General features: G+C 28.5%; 1 protein-coding gene across 7 annotated transcripts in view; it reads left to right on the forward strand.

Moving 5' to 3' along the window:
- The window catches only part of LOC129988295 (collagen alpha chain CG42342-like), a 698930-nt gene that overhangs the window by 645692 nt on the left and 31727 nt on the right, over positions 1-21511 (forward strand). For 6 of the 7 annotated variants that reach the window (XM_056096482.1, XM_056096484.1, XM_056096486.1 and 3 more), the window contains exons 3-9: positions 12690-12751; positions 16424-16459; positions 16619-16654; positions 16898-16924; positions 17265-17300; positions 18389-18457; positions 21345-21398. In XM_056096482.1, the coding sequence (XP_055952457.1) occupies positions 12690-12751; positions 16424-16459; positions 16619-16654; positions 16898-16924; positions 17265-17300; positions 18389-18457; positions 21345-21398 (320 nt within the window). The remainder of the gene's footprint in view (positions 1-12689; positions 12752-16423; positions 16460-16618; positions 16655-16897; positions 16925-17264; positions 17301-18388; positions 18458-21344; positions 21399-21511) is intronic. The other variant, XM_056096485.1, reaches the window with a different exon arrangement.

The following is a 21511-nucleotide window of genomic DNA, read 5'->3' on the forward strand; positions in this document are numbered from 1 at the left end:
TGAACTGAAGGACTTTGCATTTTGTTTGTATACGCACACATATTACGATATTTTAAAATCAAATTTAAATCCTAATTAATTTTGTAATTTTTATCTTAATTTAACCCATATTAACTTCATTCTAAAATGTTCTCTTATTTCCTGATGGAATTCTATTTTTTATTTAATAACTTTTAGCATGTGCTCCATAAAACTGTTCACTTCAACAGGTTCTCACGCTCCGAGTGAAGGGATAAAAATTCTTAATGTTTCAGCATTCTTTTAAATGTACCTAAATTTCCCTTACCTAAGACTACATGTATCAAAGAAATTCCTATCTAAATCCCATGGTAAAATTATCAAGGTGGGAAATTTGTCTCTTTTGCTCTTGTTTCGCGATGTAAACAGACGTCAGCTTATCATCGCTTCTTTTTTGTTCATAATATGCCTCTCCTTGTGAAATAAATCGGTTTTAAAATTTCAAAAGTTTCTTCCATTCGGCCACGCAACTGCTAAAATATGCTTACATACTCATAGGTAATATATAACGCAGTCACGCTAAGTGTGTCAGTCTGAAAACGTTACCATGTTAAAAAGCGTTATCGCTTATAAAAAATATAAATATTTTTTAGTATTGGTTAAAAAAGAACGAATAGGGAAAGAGTTTCGATGTTTACCGTCCTTTCTTACTTATACGACAAATGCTTCCAAAAGAACTTAATGCTACGTTTCTACCACGAAACGCCTCGATGCAAACGGTTCTACCGAGAATCATTATGTGCCTGCGATCTATCATTCCAGATATATATCGGGTTTAAGAATGTTTTTTATCGTCCTTTTCGCTGCCAGATAAAGATCTCTCTGCCATTAAGGTGTCGGTTACAGATGCAGTTAGCTGGTGATGAACTGATGTGTTGACAGCAAACTCCCATTTATTTAGCTGGCACCGGCGATGGTAGTTAACTGTGACTGAGAACACCAATTTGCAGAACATCTCGGTTTTATTGGACTTCCTCGGGTCCTTGTAAAATGATAGGACGGCTGTGTCCTGCGGTGCTGTCGTATTTCTTTCTCATAGGTAATATATATTTCTGATTGATTGAGACATTGCGCAGTCTGTGTAAAAAAAGGGGTTATTGTTCTTTTTGTAATAGTTTATGTAAAAAGATTACAATGATTAGAAAAAAAAAAATCAGCTTTGTATTTTTAACAATAAATAACAAAATTTATTTATGATCGTTTCTTTTTAAAGCTTTTAATAGCTTGGTAATTTAATAATGCTACAATAAAATTTTTCAACATAGTTGATTTAAAACAATTTTATGATCGTTTTTTTAAAAAAATTTTTAGGATTTTTTAAAACATTTTTAATAGCTTAGTATTTTAATAATGTTGCAGTGAAATGTTTCAAAATAGTTGATATTTATTGGTAATATGCGCTTTATGAGATTGATATTATTTACTCACAAAGTATTGATTTCAAAATGTCATCTTCGTAAAAAATCATTATTCTTTGATATAAAAATAATTACTGTGTGACAATTTAAAATCTGGCAATATTCGACTTCACTATCCATTCATTACCAAATATGATACGCAGTTACTATGGTAACTGATGCTCGTTTTATCTAAATAAGTTTTTTTTTTAAGAATTTTAATTTGATTTTTCAGGAACAAATAATTTAAATTCTAATATTTTTCTCAGTAACTTCGGAGCATATTATTGCACTAAAAAAAAAAAAAAAAAAAAAAAAACACATTTTTTTTTTCCCTCTTTAAAGTTTTAAAAAATAATAATAACGCTTCTAAGTGGTATCAGTTTTAGAAGTACAATTGACAGCGATACTTTTAATACTAGCAATAGAATTACTGAATTAGTATTTAGACATCTTGTGATGGTATTAAATATATTTTTCTGAGCACATGTTATCATTGCTGTATAATTAAAAAGAATAATAAAATTAAAACATTATCGTTCTACGATATTTCATAAAAAAGCTCCGAATTACCTAAAAATGTTAGTTTAATTATAAATGATTATATGTGATACCTCCTCGAATTAAATTTTCTCAAAATGAAAAGCTTCTTAAATTATCGTAAATCTTAAGGTGAAAATTTATTTAATTGAAAGTAATAACTATTATTTCATTGTTTTTAAGCCATGAGATTATTATGATTAATTTTACATAGCTGCTTGGATTTTCGTTCAAATAACGCGAAGTGATAATCATTTAATTTCTACATATTGTTTTATTGTACGTCATCTCTTACAATATTTTAATTAATAATTCTCTTATACCGTTTTCATTTTTAAAATGAATAAAGAGAATAAATTACTAAAAAATTTGTAAATCAGTGGACGAATGCATTTTCATTCAATCAAAACATAGTCAAAATCATTTAATTTGCTACAATTTCTGAAATTGATGTATTTATCTATTACAGTACTTTAATTAATAATAATGTATTTTCCTCTTCATTTTTAAAATAAATAAGGAGATTAAACTCGAAAAATAATTGCAAACCAGTTGAAACGACCTCATCGAAACCTTCTCGTAACTCTCTATTAAAGTGTTAACCCTCCCCCCCCCTCCTTAAATAAAGATCAAGAATACTACGAGTGCTCATATTTTTATTTTCAGAATCCTTCACATGAGCATTTTGCACTTCGTAATATAGTAAGTGTGCATTTTAGACGCCTTTCTGTTGGACCATAGAAACAATTTTAATAAATAGATTACATACTAAATTCATTTATTTATGTCATAATGTTTCAGAGTGATCACATTTACATCCATGTAAAAATACAGACCGACAGATGGTCAATCATTTGATGGATTCGATTCGAATATTTATAAGGATCTACACTTTAGATCTTAAACTTTGAACCAGAATTTTGTATATCAAGCTCTTTATATTTTATAATTATAGTATAAGCCTGTAATTATATTATATTTTCGTTTATAGTATATATATAATTGTATTATATATATAATTATATTTTCAATTATAGTAGTCACCTTTACTCTGACAGCCAGCAAGCAGATTTGCACGTAATGAAGACGTAATTAGGGTTGCGTGTATTTTGTTGTAACTCCAATTATTGAGGCGTTTTAGAAAAATAATTTTATTTACATTTTAACTAAAGAAATTAAACATTTGATTTTTACTACGAGTTTCACCGAGGCAGTGCGCGAGAGCGTTCAAAAGAGAAGGAGAGAGAATAGCTTTTTTTAGAAGCATGCCCGGATGATGAGCGGTGCGGCAATGACGTCACACACAGCCTCGACGGAGCCTGTAGTTTACAGATAACTGATATGATTTATGATAGATATATATGATTTAAGATAGGTTTATATGATATATGAAAGGCATTCATTACAAAGATCTCAAACGTACAGATTTGTAAAAATCCGAGTTCGAATTTTTTGACGGTTACAAAACTTTCTTTTTATCTATTTCGTGTACGGAAAAAAAAAGTGAAAAGGAAACAAAAATAAGTGAAATAAGCTTGTATAATTTATTTAAATTACTATTTTGAATTCATGTGTATCTATCTACATTGACATAGTTTATATTAGTATGAGCTATATATATATAGAATAAAATTTAGAAGAAATATTCAGATTATAATTTTTAAAAACTAAATGCAGTTATACTTTTTATATGAGCTTCCAGGTTCGAAAAAACAATGGGAAAAAAAGTGTGACAAATAGGCTCATATCTACCTAATATGAGACATCTAGTTATGTCACCATAATTGAAACTATAATCTAATTTAAATACTTTCAAAAATTGATACTCTATTTGTTATGAAAAGAAATATATGTTTATAAAATATGAATAGTATGCAGCTAAAAAGTTACAAAATAAAAAAAGAGGTGATATGATCGAGTTATTTTAAATTGTCATCTCTTCTGCAGAAAAAAATTTGGATAAATTATTAATTTATATGTAACACATATTATATATTAGTGATATGTTCAAATAGGATTTTTCTATGTACAGTAAAATCACATATTGTTACAAACCTGTAATTTTGCCTCCCAATACGAATAGTGTTCATCGTAAGAAAGATCATTTTAACAATCAGTCAGCCCTATGGCAGCTGATCGGGTGACGCGTCAGCGACTTCAGAGCTTGGCGACAAACTTGGCGACTTTGGCGACAAAATGGATAATGCTGGAAACTTCGAGAATCTTGACGATCCATCCAATAGGAACCCAGATACGCTCTGATCGACCCAGAAGGTTCTCGGCCCGCCTCCCGGGAACTATAAAAGGCCGGCACTCTCAAGCTGCAGGTCGTCGTCCTGAATTGTAGTCGGAGTCGCCGACAAGTAACGAGTCTCCAAGAGGATAGCGAAGCAACAGCGTTGTATGGAGCAGGTGCTGAACTGCTGTGTGCAGAGTCCTATTGTCTGCTGTGGAAGCATCGTCTTATCTTGTGTGTAGTAGCCAGTTGTGAAAAGTAGCGAGTCGGCAGCTAAAGCGAGAAGAGACATCGGGAAGTTCAGCCGTTGGAGAGACTTAGAGCAAAGCTCCGAGTATCCCCTCTCCTGTGCTGGATTCTGTCTGGCCGCTTTATATGCTGCGGTTGATTACTACTTGTGAGCTACTGTCTGTTTTAGTGTGCTGTCCTGTGTTCGTCTCGGCTGTAAGTATTTGTCGTTGTGTACTCATGTTCTTCGTGTAAATAAACGTCGTTGTTTTCTACTGGGGTCTGCTGATTGTGTTCTCACGTCATACATCCACTATCAGACGAATCCTGCGAAATTCTGTAACAATATTTTCCTGTTTCATTTTAATTTACCAGTGGATGTACGTTGTGTTAAGCAATACGTTAAAAAAATTTCAGTTTTTTTGTTTGTTTGTTTGTCTTTCTACCACAGCGAGCGACAAAAGCATGACTCCGGCTGTTCTTTCAGCTCCTTTCGACGGATTGCTTGTTAAAATTCGATTCGTTAATAGAACTACTATTTATATTTCAGCGATACGCGCGACCGATGACGTAAGTGTTTGCTGTTTTAATAATTGTTTTTAAAATAACACTGCTACAGTCAGCTGCTACTTTATTCATTCGATGTATAATAAAGAAAAACTACTTAGATAGAAATATCTATGAAAGTTTGCAAACGCTTTTATGAAAAAATATATTGAACAAATAATTCCTTACTTTTTTCTTTCTCGTATACGTAGTATAGAGAAATTATAGTAACCGTTAAAAAAATTCGAACACGAGATTTATACGAATCTCCGCTTTTTAGACCTCCCTCAATTCGAAAAACACATTTTTAGAAAATGTTCATCTGTCTGTCTGTCTGTGACAAAGTTAACTCAAAAAAGCTTTCAGCTAGTCAGATAAAATTTGGTATATAGACTTTACAAAAAAAACAAAATAATTGTAGATTTTTATTAAACTTTGAGCAAAATCCGTTGAGAGAAAATCTGTCTGTCCGATTGTTCGAAAATAAGTTAACTCTAGAACTACAACACGAAGAGAGCTAGATGGATAACATTTGTCACATCACATTTAAGATCTATAGTGTAGGCACCTGTCAAATTTTTGGCCAAATCCAATGAGAGGTTGACCGTCTGTCAGTCTATATTTTCAGAAGCATATAAACACGATAACTCAAAAACGCAATGAGTGAATTATTTTAAATTTCGTATGGGATTTTGTGTCTACAAATCCGCCAAACACTCGCCAACGATAAATTCACGCCAAAGGTAAATATTTCGTAACTATTGTACCCCAATGCCATGGAAGGCTGTTTTCTGGTAAAGCACCTTTATTAGAGAATATGCGAGAAAATTTTGAGAAGACAACTCCATTAGTTTGCAAAAAGTGAACGAAGTATCGACGGATGAAGAAATCCATTGGGTTTTCCCGGTTACACATTGATTTTAATAATTATCCTCTTAAAATTTTATATTTTTAATAGCGTTTATAGGCTTTCATATTGACATAGAGGGGGCGATGGGATGTTAAAACAACTTTTTCTTTCGAGTCGATTGCTTTTAACTGTAATTTGACGATATGAAAATATAATTCTGAATAAGTTCCGAGAATAGGAATGAACTAATGATGAGATTTGGATTCAACCCAAAAGGCACTAGCAACAAAAATGACGAATATGAAGCAAGCCATTCTTTGTCTATCAATTGCTACATCGAAAGTATTTCTGGAATAAAAAAAAAAGAAGACGAAGAAATAATTCATAGTATACAACTTACCACAAAAAGCATGTAAGGTTAAAACAATTAATAACAACACAGTTCTATTCTGTTTTACTTTTTGTCCTTTAAATTTCTAGATTATATCAACCGCTTTATTTATTTATTTATTTTATTCTTTCCAAAAACACTTCTTTAGTTGTTAAATCCAGAAGTTTTAAAACCATTACACTTAAACGCCAAGAAATGATAACGAAAAACACTTCTCAAGACCACACCAGTATTATTTACGTCACTGTCAACAAATAAATTTCTCGCGTGGAGGTTCGTGCTTGTAATACACGATGGCAGGTTTTTTTATATGGCTGATGACTTGATTTTTATCATTTGAGGCACAAGCCAGCAGCCCTTTGTGATGCTTCTAGAAGGAAAGAGCAAACATAACGCTGTATTCTTTCATTTTTATCTATTTTTTTTTCTCTCCTCTACTTTGGCGACCACCTGCCTTCCAGAGAAGAGTTGTAATTGTGAGTAATGGCGAGAGGGTTGAAAAGAAGGCTGGAGTAACTCAATGGTTCACCGGCGCGTTTTAGAATGGAAATGAGGCCCGAAAGTTATTACAACGTTTTCTAAATCTGGTGAAAGGGGTATAACAAAGAATATATTTCACTTTTCTGAATGCTTGGATTCCTTGTAGCTGGTGGGAAAGAGTAGATTATTGCGGATAGAATGTCTGTTACATAAAGAGTGGAATTTGTTATTCTTGAGTTCGCTCCCTGTCGCTTTGAAATTGATATCTGGCGAGGGCGACAGTACTTTTTGTAATTTTTTTTTAAATAGAAAATCTGTCATCTCTGGTTCATATAAGAATCAGTGGTGGGATTCCTAGACACAAAAATAGATAGATTATTAGTCAAAATGTCAAATAAATAGATATGTAAAAAATACAAATTCTATCATTTATAAAATATGGAATAAGGGTACGCATAATTGGGCTATTTGTTCTGCCACGTTCATTTGGTTATTAGAGTATTTATTTATAAAACATCTAGCTACTTTTTAAATGATGTTCTGTGCAATCTTGGATGTCGTAGAATCATTAGTCATCTCTACTAATAATAAAGGTGTGTGTGTGTGAGAGAGAGAGATAGAGAGAGAGAGAGCGTGCTTTACAGGGCATACCACTTGTCTAATTACTACTAAATTTGATTTATATACATTTTGGAGGGGGGAAATGGGCACTTCAAGCGAGTTTTTAAATTTTTAATTAAAACTTAAGCAGCTGAATTTTTATGTTTTTCGCTATAACGTTCGCAAAGATTATCGCATGAAAATAAATTTTGCACCGTTTCAAAATTTAGAAAATTATATTTCTAAAAATACCTATTTAAAAATAACACGGATTTTTTCTGAATTTTAGCAATTTTTAAAATTCTTTCTTGTCTAATTTCTAACAATATATTATATAGTTGACCTAATGTACAAGTCGTTTTCATTGTTTTCATCAATTATTTGACTGCGTGATTTTCTCCCATTGTTGAATGCTAAAGAAGGATTTTTGTTTAATGTCTCTGTAGCTTACTATCCGAATAAAATAAAAAAAAATGGATTACAGTACCGTGAAATTTAGAAGACAAATGACCCGGACATTTATATATTCAGTAGTGATATTATGCCATGGGATTAGAAAATTTCATATTCACAGTAAGCGAAGCAGCATATGTAAGACAATTAAAATAACACGGATTTTATGTAGGATAATTTTCCGGAATTACGATCATGAAGTTGTTATGCAATTTAAATAAAATTAAATTTAACTAATATTCCTGGTGTACCAGCTGGCCGCTAAAGGCGACCAGATCTCCCTCATTAGTAAAAAAGGACCCAGTAACTCAAGTGACCTTACACTAACAAGGGCATTTTAAAATATTGGAAAATTAAGCGATACATCCTACAATATGTGAACCAGCTTCTTTAAAAAAAAAAATAAGTATTTTCACTTTAAACTGGCTCATACAACATTTTTGTGCAATAATTATTTCAGAAGCTGATTGGTACCCTTTGGAAACGTTCATGTACTCAATGAACAGAGTATATGGAAGGAATTAAAGAAACCTTTTTTAAAATATCTGATAATTTGAGAAAATCATAAACATGAAGTTATATGCAATGATTTGACTGTAATTAAATATAATAGATATCCCTACGAGAACCATTTGGTCGCTATAACCGATTATATACTCTCTTCGGTAAGGAAAGGACTTAGTAATTTTACATGACCTTTCCTAATAAGGACGATTTAAAAATCAATAAGAAATAAACGATGCGTTCTATAATATTTATACCTTGATAATTATACCTTTACACCAAGTCTTTGAAAAGACAAGTATTTACATTTTAAGCAGGCATATAAAACACTTTTTGCAATAATTATTTATGAAGTTGCAAGATGGATTAAAATTAAAATCCAGCAAAATAACTAACGTTTGACATATATATTTTTATTATTTAATTAATTATTTTTAAGAAATAATTAATTAAAAATAATAAACTGCAAAAAAAATCACAGTTGTATAGAAATGGATCCCCAGTATGTCATATGCAAATTTCATGTTTAATGTTCATTTCAAAATGTTTAGTAATGTATAGGTACCTTGTTGAGGAAATCATTAGAACATAGTTTCACAAAATATTTAATTTTTAGCACCCATTAATTCTAACAAACCAGTTGGTCGCCAAAGGTGGCTGGTATTAATACTTTTTTTTTTCATTGCTCAATTTTAAAATTTTTCTCAAAAATACTAAACCTTACCATACAAAACTTTCCTATTATCAAAAGAAATAAAACATAGCGTATTAGCACAAGATTTTGTAGATGTTTTACGATGCTATTCGATATCCTGAATCCATACGGCATCGTGAACATTGTACGCCATTGTTGGTCATTTTGTAACAGAATAAGAAGCTTATAATGAAGTTTTGTGCATCTAATTAAACAGTTAATTTTTTATTATTATAAAGGTTAAAATCTATTCGCGAACAACACTATGCATATCAGCTAATATTTATATTAATTATAACGTAAATTATTAGAAATATTTAACTGAAATTATTATTATTACTACTAAATTTAAATTCTGAACTAAATTTTAACATTACATAACACGAACGAATAGTTTTCAATTCCATTCAAAACTATTCTGTTTCTAAGACTTCTGATGGCTGCAGTTTTGAAACATAAGCACGAATTCAAACTTCGAAGTGTTTCGCTCAAAGAATTTCTATTTATATAACTGTCTAGTCGGATTTCAAATATACCACTCGACATTTTCCTTTAAAAGCAAAGACGGAAAATTACTAAGCCTTTGCCTCAGAGTTGCCATGGCAACTTGGAACCCGATAATTATAGTACCTGACGAATTTGCCTCAAAACATTCCTAGTAATTGCAGCTTTGCGTTGATCCTGAAAGAATAAGGCTTTTACCTCTAATGGGCCCCGTTTTGAATAGGGCCCTCTGACGCATATTTAGATGAAAACGTGAAAATATTAAAGAATCTTTAAAGCCTCAAAAAAAAAAAAAAATCTCTGCCATTAGCTTTGTATTAGGTATGAAATTTCACCCCAAACAAGACCTTTCGAAATCTTTGTAAATCTTTAAAGCACCCTTTTATAATACCCAACTTCTAACACTTCTAATTAGCAATGCTTAGAGGGTTCCATAAGGAGAATTATTTTAATGAGGGCATGTTAAAAGCGAAAGGGTTAAGACTATATTGAGGGACGCAGATTTAATGATGTTTCGTCTTGAATAAGATATACCTCGCTTGTTGCAAGTCGAGATATGTGTTAATGGTTCTCAAATACTATAGATATGCAGTAATTATTTCTAAGTTTAATGCAGTGGTTCAGACCTCTTATGATGACGGTTTATTATGCTTGTAATAGTACTTCGATAATTTATGGAAAATCTGTATATATAAAATGCTAACGTACGTGGCACAGAAATCGCACTTATTACTTACTATAGAATGGCAACATTCAATTATCATCAAACCATCATACGAATTTCAGACTGCTTCGTTCATTGGATATTTTTACAGGACCATTAAATCTAACGCTTCGTTCAGCTAATTAAAGAAGCTGCAAAATATTATTAGAAATATTCTGGAGATGTTTCGCCATCGCACCCAAAAGTGAAATTAAGTCAGAGGAAAGAAGATATAAATGAAATGAAGAAATAGACTTCAAACTAAAAGTTTAATCCAGTAAAAAAATAGGCTTATCCATCTCGAGATTGTGGTGAGGTTCTCGAATTGTGGCGAGGTTTCAAATTAATTAACGGTTTCTTGACAAGTACATCAAAATCGTGCCAATTGGCCAAAAACTCGCCTTAAAATTGCTATTTTCTGGATGGATACCAGAAATGGTAACAAATGGCTTTTAGAGATTTTAAAAGAATTTGGCGACAAATCGTTCTCAAAATATTTCAGTTTTGGCAACAGTACATTAATTTTTAAGTCTTACCGTGTCGTTATAACTTTCACATGGAAATTGATATTCATATTTTCTAAAACAGTTATCTTACAAAAAATTATCTTTGTATTATTTTAAGATTTAAAAACAATTATCTTTTTAATGGTATCAATTTTATTTCTGCACAATTTATTCTTTAAAAGAAATAATATTTTTAATTCAAGTTGATACATTATCTGAAAAAAATGTTTATAAATGTGTGGTGGTAACATTATAAGCCAGTTAACAACTTCCGGAGAAGAGCGTACACTTTTGTCTAGTGGCTTTGTTACTCGGCTACGAACCCAAACGTTGCGAATGCTAGGATGAGATAAATTATGTAATGATGAAGGTTGCGTGTTCAAATCACGTCCGGGTAACCAATGTGCGGGTTGAGGATCGAATTCGCAACGTTCGTCGCTCGCCATAACGGCGCGATAAACTCTACCGACTCACTGGTGGGGGACTGTTGTGGTGGTAACATTATAAACCAGTTAACAACTTCCGGAGAAGAGTGTACACTTTTGTCTAGTGGCTTTGTTACTCGGCTACGAACCCAAACGTTGGGAGTTCGAACCTCAACCCGCACAAATGCTATAAAGGAATTGTACATCAAAACATTCAGTCGCGTGTTTACCAGTCATTAACTCAACAGTAGAACTTTCACTTCCACTTTTATTTCCAAATATATATACTTTTTAATCTGAAGTATACTGATTGAATTCATTTCTTAGTCGCATCAAATAACAAATTAATCATTTAATAACATAAAAATACGATAAACTGGGCGAACGAATTAGTCGCCAAATGCTGCTAATACCGATAATTTTTCTTGAACTATTGCAGTTTCTCAAAATCCATAGTCATAATTATTCATTAATTTGACTAAAATACTAATCTTGTCTTTAATATTCTTCAATATAGCTGAGGTGCATAAAGAAGTCTTATTTTCCTTAATATTATTTACTACAACTTGATAATAATGTAGAATCTTTGATGCTAAAAGCAAAATCCATTGTCACTCTTTCCTACACTAAATAATGCTTTGTCTATCAACTACTGCCACGCTTCTCTTGTGAGATTGGGAAAAAATCAGTACTCAATTATATTGCTGCTCATTGTAATATCTTGGTGATATTGATACTTAATTTAGTACAGAAATGTAAGTGACTAAAGAAATGTTCCTTTTAAATGCTTTTTTCTTTAATTAAACTATATTTTATATGAGGATTTTAATTATTTGCTATAAAGAAGTTCTTAAAATATTTTCCCACTCAACTTATCGATCTCTCTCGTCTTGGTCATTCTTTATGGCTCTTTATGTTAACTAGCCATTCTCTTACATTCCTTCAAAAGCTTACACTGGAAATGGAAAAAAAAAAAAAATCTTTTATATGATCTGTTGTCGGGGAAAGGCATACAGCAGTTCGCCATTTTCATGTTGTCAATTTCTACCCAGAATTCCTTCTACTTTTATCTGCATGAAAACCAAACTTGTAGATTTCTATCAAAATTTGAGTAAAATCTGTCCAGAGGAAGTCTGTCTGTCCGGCTGTTCGAATATAATTTAATACGATAATTACAAAACGAAAACAGCTAGATAGATAAAATTCGATGTACAAGAATTAACATCTACACTCTTTCCCCCTTTCAAATTTTGTGAAAAATCCAACGAGGGAATATGTAAGCGTGATTACACAAAAACGCAGTGACTTAAATATTTCAAATTTGATATGGGATTTTGTGATTACAATTATAGTTCTGTGTCAATAAAGTCAAGATTTAGAGGGTAATTCTCTTTCTCTGAAAATAGAGTTTATATTTTGTTATTAATGCTTTCTAATACGGTCATTGTGAATGAATTCTTATTATGTTCTTTGGTCCTAAACATTCTTTATGCTATTAATTCTTGCTTATACGATCATTATGAGTGAATTCTTAATGCGTTTGAACATTTTTTACATCTTGAATTCATTTTTTACATCTTGAATTACATTTTGAATCTTGAACATTTTTTACAGGCCCACCTGGACAAAGAGGTAAAAGAGGTCGAAAAGGTGAAGCTGGAGATGTCGGACCGCCAGTAAGTATATTTTTATAGCATTATTGATGAAAGCAGGAAAATAATAAAAGTATTTTGACAAGGTTTCTAAACTTGGCCAATGTATGTAGTAAATTGTTGAATTAATTGTGGAGCTTCTTTTCTGTCAAATGTTTGAGTATCAAGAATAGTTTACTAAATAAGACTAAAAGAATCAGAAAAATATATTATAATTTAGTCTTTATAATTTTTGCATCAGTAAATTCATTGACACAAACAACTTAAAATTTCTACATCATTTAGGTCATAAATCTTTACATCTCTTAAAGGTCTTTCCAAACTGAAAGTTATGCCTATCTCTATTGGGCCTTAGTTAGAATTTGCATCTTGTATACTCTTTTAAGGAAAGATTTTTCTGGAACAAGAAATTATTCCCTGGGAGTTGGTGTAACATAAACCCACAGCATATGAGAATTGACGCATTTTAATAATATAAAACCACAAATGCAACATTGCTTTAGGAGCATGCAATAAAATAGTCCTTTGTTTAACACTGCGATATACATTGAAATAGATTCTGAGTGCTTTCTCCCAAGGCCTCGATATACGAGGCGAGCGCCTTTAACATGTGTCCTTCACTGCATATAAGATAATTCTTGCTTAGAAAAAACTGTTTTTTTATCCTAGAATTCAACCAAAATTTAAACTAAGTTGAGTACTCAAAATAAAAAACCAATGCTTCCCAATAAATAAATACTTTCCTTTAATGAAATTTGAAAATTTCAAAGTTTTTTCTAGCTGGAGTAATAGATTGAATATTATTTTAACTATAGATAAAAAATATATTTATCTTAAATTGACAAAAGTGTTCGGCAAACTTTAAATGAAATTTTGAATATTCCAAATTCTGATGTGATGATGCTAGATTGATTTTAGAAAGCTGTGGTACTCTGTATTCAAATGTTGCTCTGTATTGGTATAGGTAAATTTGTTGTGAGACTTTCAAACCATGTGATGTGAAGGAAAAAAAAAAAAAATGTATAATTACTCATAAGCTCAATGATAAATCATTGTAAAAAATAAGCATTGCACAAAATTTCAAAAATGATACTCAAAATCGGTTTAAATTTGTATCTTTATATTATTTATTAAAATCTTTTTTGTTCTAAATGTTTACATTTTAGAAAATAATCGGCAAAAGTAGAAATTCAGATGGTTACTTTGTATATATATATATATATATATATATATATATATATATATATATATATATATATATATATATATATATATATATATATATATATATATATAAAATTTCTTAGAAGAAAAGCACAAAATAATTTTAAAAAAAAAAGATATGAAAGCTGAGCAAAAACCCCACTCCACTTCCCCACACAAACGTAGAGAAGCTTGCTGAAGAAGGCGTTTAATTACTTATTTAATACATAACATTTTCCCATCGTGACCTAATTAATTTGAATAAATGCTCTAATGTAACGTTAGGAATTATTGCTTTTTTTATTTCCTCCAAAACTCCATTAAAATAACATTCTAATTAAATGTTAAAAACTAACCAGATTTCGATTTTTGATTTCATTTTTAAATGTTTTTATTTGACTAAACTGGATTTATGTTTGAACGATGGAATTTTCAAAAGGATTTTTTTCCCGGCACTTGTTAATTTGTTAGAATTAATAAAATATTATAATTTTGTATATTCTTGATGAAAAGATTTTTCTTATTTTCAGAACTTAATTATCAATTTCTTTATTATGTTTAGGTATCTACTTCATACCTTACCTGTGAAATTATTAGTATTGAATTAGAGAAAGAATAATTTCAAGAATTCATGATGTTCTTTACGATGTATTATAAATTAAAAATTGAAATATTAGATGTATTTAATATAAATAAAATTCTGCTTTTTTGGTACACTGTAAAAAATATGTTTTAAAAATATTTTTTTTTATATATTATATTAGCAGAAGCTAAGTGACATAGTTAACATTAACGAAATCAAAATTACATTAATATAAAATGAAGTAAAAAATAAAAATGATTTTAATTGTTTATTTTTTTTCTGACCATGACAACACAGGCAATAGCATTAGACAGTCATAGACATTTAGACAATAAAACTTGGGATGAAAATGACTGATAAGTTCTAAAAAAAAAAAGAGAGAGAGAGAACGAAGCTAAAAAGTTTGTTGCAAACAATGCTAGTAGAATTAAAATATTCTATTATTGGATAACAAATAAATAAATAATACTAAACTTACAAAAATTCTTTAAGTTTGTATTTTTTTTTTTTTTTTTTAATTCTGTCTTTATTCTTCTTTAAAGAATAATTGTTACAATTTTATATTTTCATTGCACTAACAATTTATATATTAAATTGCAGATGGCAGCACGATAATTTTACTTTGCCTAATTTAAAAGTTCTAAAATGTTCGAAAGTGATTACTTCTTCATGAACTGAAAGATGTAATTTGAAAAAAAAAATATCCCTCTAATTTTTAATTTTAAACATTATCTACGTTCCTTAAGTATTATTTGTTGCATGTGACTGATATTTGCTCAACCTACTGAAAATTGTATCAATTACATACATTTAAAAATGGTATATATATATTTGAAATAATTGTTTCTATTTTGAAAGTATAAATAAATTTTAGTGAATTCGCTAAATGGAAATTTTTGCAAAGAATAGCAATCTTTAAATTTCATATTTTGTTAATAAATTCGGCTTGCACCTATTCATTTTCTTTATTTTATTGACCCTTAAATGAATAACAGATGGCGCCATGGAGTTTTTAATGTTTTTTATTTCGGCGCTTATTTTGAATTTAAGATTACGAATATTGTTGTTGTAATATATATTCATTTTCTAATCCCTTGCTTATTTGAATAAAAATGGATTATTATTTATCATATAAAGTAAATTAAGAAATATGGGAAAGATTTATTCTTCAAATGATTCATAATTACTCACCATTTTAAAATAGAGATGCATAAATCATTATGTGCTCTCCTATTTTATATATCACACTTTCTGATAATTCCATTTTTTTTTTCAAAACAAAAATTTCAAGCTTACTTTATTAATTAATTTTAACAAAATGAAAGCGTAAATTTTCACTTTTTTTAATTTTAAGAAACATGTATATTCACAATTAATTATTCTTTGGTGTGAATATGATCTTGCAAATATAGTTAGCAGTATAAAGAATCACTAATTTATTTGTATGGTATTATCATATTTTACATTATTAAAGGACGATAAAGTAAAATGATATTTTTAATTTCATTGAAGTTTCATTTTAATTCATTAATTTCATTATTCATTAATTTCATCACTGTTTAATGTGAATGTTAACAAAAGTTGTTTATAAGTAAACAATCTCACTAATTGTGTGGTTCTTATTAAATTGTTCATTTTTTACTAAGCAAATCTTTTCTTTAAAACTATTTTACCTTGAATTTTTTTATCCTGCATTGTTTGCTTTAATTTTCTATTGTCAACTTAAAACAAACCTTTTGAAAGCTTTAATTTATTTATCTTGGGAATAGTTTTCAAAATTCTACGTTTAAGACAATGTTGGGTTTAAAAATTCCATACTTTTTATCTCTTATTTTAATTATTAAAGATTATAAAATATTGTATATATTATATTTCCTATTATTTTTACTGTATATTTAAAAAAATTTCAGGGACCTGTTGGACCACCTGGAAAACCAGGATTCCCTGTGAGTATATTTTAGACAAAATTAGTGAATGTCAAGTATCCATCAATCTGAATGAAAAATGTGTTTTTTTTAAAAATACTTTTTGTCCATTTCCATTCAAATTTTTAATAAAAGGTCAAAATCATTTATCCTCTACTTATAATTTTCTGAAAATTTTAGGGTGCTATTGGTATTGATGGCCCTAAAGGAGATCCTGTAAGTATGAATTTGCAATATTTCTTTTGAGGTTTGTTCATACTTTCTTTGTGATATTTTTTTAATTGTTTTTAACTTTTCATAAGCAGTATAAAATAAAAAATATAAACTATTATTCTAATAAATTTAGTTATAAATTATTATTCTTTAAATTGAGTTAAGATTATATTTGCTAATTTCTTATACATTGATAAATTATCTATGAATATAATTAACTAATAATATTTTTTTTTTTAATTTCAGGGTGAGAAAGGAGAAAAAGGTGATAAAGTAAGTTAAAAATTTATTTTTTAATGAAGTTTTAATAATTCAAATTCATTAAATTCTGCTTATTTCATAATTCTTAAATTATCATTTATGAAATATTTGTATTTTTGCACATTTTCATGTTTGCTTATTATTGCGTTATGTTTGATCTATAAGCAATTTAAATTGTGTAAACTATTATTATTTGTTAAAATTAAATTTAAAAAAAAATCTTTGTTCTGTGCATTTTTTAAAAATTTTATTATGCTTTTAAACACAAAAATGAATCTGAAAATTACTATCCTTTTTTTCATTAAAATACTATTAAATTGAATTCTCTTAATTTCTGAACTTTATTTTACAGGGTGAAAGTGGAGGAGATCTATTTACAACTACTAAGGTAATTATTTTTATCATTTGGTTCTGAGGTGAAAAAATATTTTCCAGTTTTTTGATGAATTGCATTCTGGTAACTTTAATTTTTTATATACATTTTCAACTGTAATTTTGTTATTTTCTTTTCGCAACATATATATTTAATGAATGAACAGAACATTTCTTTAATATTTTTCAAATGATTTCATAATTTTTACTAATAATTTACATCAGATGTCTTTGTACAAATGATTTATTATTTCATGCATAATATTTTAATCGAATGTAAAACCTATAAAATGTTTTGAGTTAGTTCAAAAAGTTTTAAATGATTCTTTTTTTCTATATTTGTAACATGTAGAATAACATGTTTAAACATGTAGAATACTAAGATTTTTTGAATTGATTCATTATAATTTTTTTTTATAAACAGTAATTATTTAAGATGAAATATTTAACATAAATAGATAAATATAATTGTACAATGGAATAATTAGAAATATAATCCACATGGTAGGACTCTAAAAATACTATGTAATGGAATTATTTTTAAGTTAACACATTAATTGGATAATAACATACATTTTTCAGTGCAGCTGCATAGTTTTTTGTGTTTTTGCAGCATTTAGAATTTAAATACTGAGGAAAAGAATTGTGGCAACAACATTTTATATATAATTGTGAACAAATAATACAATATGTAAAATAATACACAATATCTAATATAATATGTCTTTATAATACAATATGTAAAAATGTAGCTATAATTTTAAATGCAGTGATCTGTTTCATAAAAAAAGTTATCATATAATGTAATAGAACACCTTTAGAATCAGTATTTTAAAAACAGCAAAGGCTGAATAATTTCTTAGAATCTGATATCTATCTTTATTACCATTCAATTATTTTTATAATATCTATTTAAGGAATGAGTTATTATAAAATCAACTAATTAGAATCAACTTTTTTTTTTGTTTTAAAAATTATTTCAATGAAGATAAGCTCCTTTGCAGTTTCCTCTTGATTTAAGGCTAATGCTTATTGTGACCTTTTTTACTGATTTCTCCTAATTTTCTCTTTTGTTACTACTAAATAACCCAAACGCCTTTCTAGGGTGTAAAGCGCTCTGTAAATAACCTGCAGGGTGGATCAGTAGGTTTTGCAGAAGCTGTCTCAATGAAGGTCAGTTCCGCACCAAAAAATATGCACCCCACATTCTTTTAAAACCTGCACTCCAATCTTGTCCAGAAGTTCTTGTTAGACCTGAATGCCTTTTGCACGCACTAACTAGTCCATATTCACACCATCTTTACTTTCCCTGCATATAAGGTGTGGGTCAGCAGATGAGTATTGGGTACATTATCACAATTTATTTGAAGCAGGTAATTTTTTTACATGATGATACTCAGCAAATTAAGATCTGAAGAAACCCCTAGCAAGATATTTCTGCAACTTCCTTTCACTTCTTAAACTCACTGATTTTATTAATATATCTATAAACAATTTTTATGTAACTATTCTTACAACAAACTGAAACAATAAAACATCTGATTACAACAAATTTGTAATACACTCTAATTACTCAAATAAAAATTTCTCCAAAGCTATCAATGTATGAATTATTTTATGCCAACTGCAAAAAATTAAAAGAAAGAAAAATACACCATGCTAATCTGCAAGTGAATTTGAAACTAAGAGAAAAATTCTAATTACTTGAAACTTAAATGACATTTGTTACATTCAAATAAAATTTTGAAACCAGAGTCTCCCAAATTTTCAAACTCTCCCCCACCACCACCAAGAAACTGCCTATTTGATTATCCAAGTTTAATGATAATATATCAGGAAACATTGCTTAAAAGCTTAAATTTTATTAGTTTATATCAAATATTTTTATCTATATCCTTACAGTTTAGTATTGAAATGAAATAAAGCATTCAAAATAATTATAAGTACAATTCGAATAATATTGCATAAAAAAATTGATAAATTATAACCAGTTTACCTTACTCAAATTGATTGTTACATCATTATCAGAATTAATAAAATAATTTGTTATGAATTTAGTTAAATCTTGTTTTTAAGGAAAAATAGTCAAAACAAAGAGAAAGCATTTCCCTCAACATTTACTAAACATCATTCCCCATGGTTTCCTTTTTATCTAGACATTTGAAATATAACATTCATCTTTCATAGCTTCCATTTTAGAACTTTTGAATTCAGCTGGATATCTGAGAGGTTCCTTGGTATAACTTAAAATTGAAATGTCCTTTATTTATTGGAAGTATGAAAAATAGGAACTCTGAACCATGCATTATACCTTAAAATTAATTTTCAGTTTCCAATTTTTAAAAATATTTTTGAAAACTTGCAATTTATTTTACTTTTTGCCTTTTTTTTTATTATTTTTATTTTCAAGAAAGTTATTTTCCTTCTCATAGAACTTACTCATTTGCTGATGCCTCTCCTTATCTAAGTTATGTGCACATTCTTCCTGCACATGCACTTGATGATGTGAAATCTCTTCATTCCTTTTAAACACTTTAACCTTTCAATAAAAAAATAGTGTTACATTATTTGTGGACTCGAATGAATGATGTATGCATATTTGTAGTGAGAGTGTAATTTATTAATGAGTTGCAACATAACTGAAAACCTCACATCATTGATTTTAATATTTTGCAGTTAAACCTACAAATGTGAATTTAATAAAATGCTAATATTGCATAAAATTGCTTTTAACAATCAAGTTCTATTTTTGTTAATATTAACATGTTTGATTAGTTTACTGCTATTACTATTTTAGTTTATTGCACTGATTTTTACAGCCATGTTTTTTCTCATTACAACTTGATGGCTTAAATTCATTGTTATGCATTACTTTTGTTTTAAAATTTCTTTGAAAGAAAATAAAATCTATAGAAATTTATGGTGCGTAAATGCTGTGTTTCTAAAAATTTGGGAAATCTCAAACTGAAACACCATATGTTAAATATATGCTTATTGAATTATTTTGAAAGTAGAAATTTCCTAAACTTTAAAAAATACTGCATTTATATATCATAAAATCTTTATATCTAAAATCATTTTGGGTAGATATCTATTTCTTCATTATTTCTCCTAATATCATGAAATTTATTAAAATGCTTATTTAATGAAAAAATTGTATAATTAAAGATGATTAAATTCTCAATTTTATAAGGCTTGTATTGAGGTTTAATTAAACTTCATCATAAAAATTTCTTAACCTTTTAGCAACAGTTAAAAATTTCTTAAAATTGAATAAAATGTTGCAGACAAATATAAAATAATAATAAAATTTAACATGTTTTTTTCATAAATTATATATAAAAGATTCATAGTGGCATGATTGCTAATGCCTACATACAAGAACCAGAGAGCTTTCGATTCAAGACTCAGTTCTATCAAGGGTCTTTTAGGAGGGTCTTTAGGTCTTCTAATCTTAGTTCAAAATTAAGAGATTTATCTAAAAACAGCTCTCACATGTCTTCAAACTAGACATTAATCTAACTAAACTATGATATTTTATAGAGAGATGTAAAAATATTTTTATGTATTGGACAAATGTATTAATTTCTAATAATTTTTAATTTGTTCTGTTTTTTGATAAAATGTAGGAATCGAGAAAAATAAGCTTATAAAAGTTTGAAAATTCTAAAAACTTAACCATTCTTTATGCAAATAGTGGAAAACAAATATTTCAAATAATTTTAATGTGTTAAAGAACTTCTTGGCTTTATTTAACAAAAAATCAAATTTTAGAATATCTTCTATTCAGATTTTGAAGGAACCTTTTACTTCAAGAAACTTATTATAATATAACAGTTAAAAAATGATAATAAATAGGGAATAACACTGCATGTCAATATAATACTTCAGAATAATCTTTTCTTTAATCTCACTAAGAAATAAACTTAACATTGCTTTATTCTTTAGTGTTTCCTACTGAAATGGCAATTTATTAATCAAACAAAATGATTGCTTTTAATTTTGAATGTTACCATTTCATATTATAAGTTTTGTGTGATTTTTGCATTTTCTTCCCTAGGGGCTTGCAAGTCTTGGTATGACTCTTGCCCCTGGTGATTTGTTATTATTAAAAGTAAGTTCCCTTCCTATTAATAAAATTTTTTAACTAATAAAATTCTACTCCTATTGTATTGTATCAGTAACTATTTTTAATATTGTTTCCATAAATATGTTTTTAACTATTTA

The sequence above is a fragment of the Argiope bruennichi genome, chromosome 10 (genome assembly GCF_947563725.1).
Source record: "Argiope bruennichi chromosome 10, qqArgBrue1.1, whole genome shotgun sequence".
In the NCBI taxonomy this organism is placed as follows: Eukaryota; Metazoa; Arthropoda; class Arachnida; order Araneae; family Araneidae; genus Argiope; species Argiope bruennichi.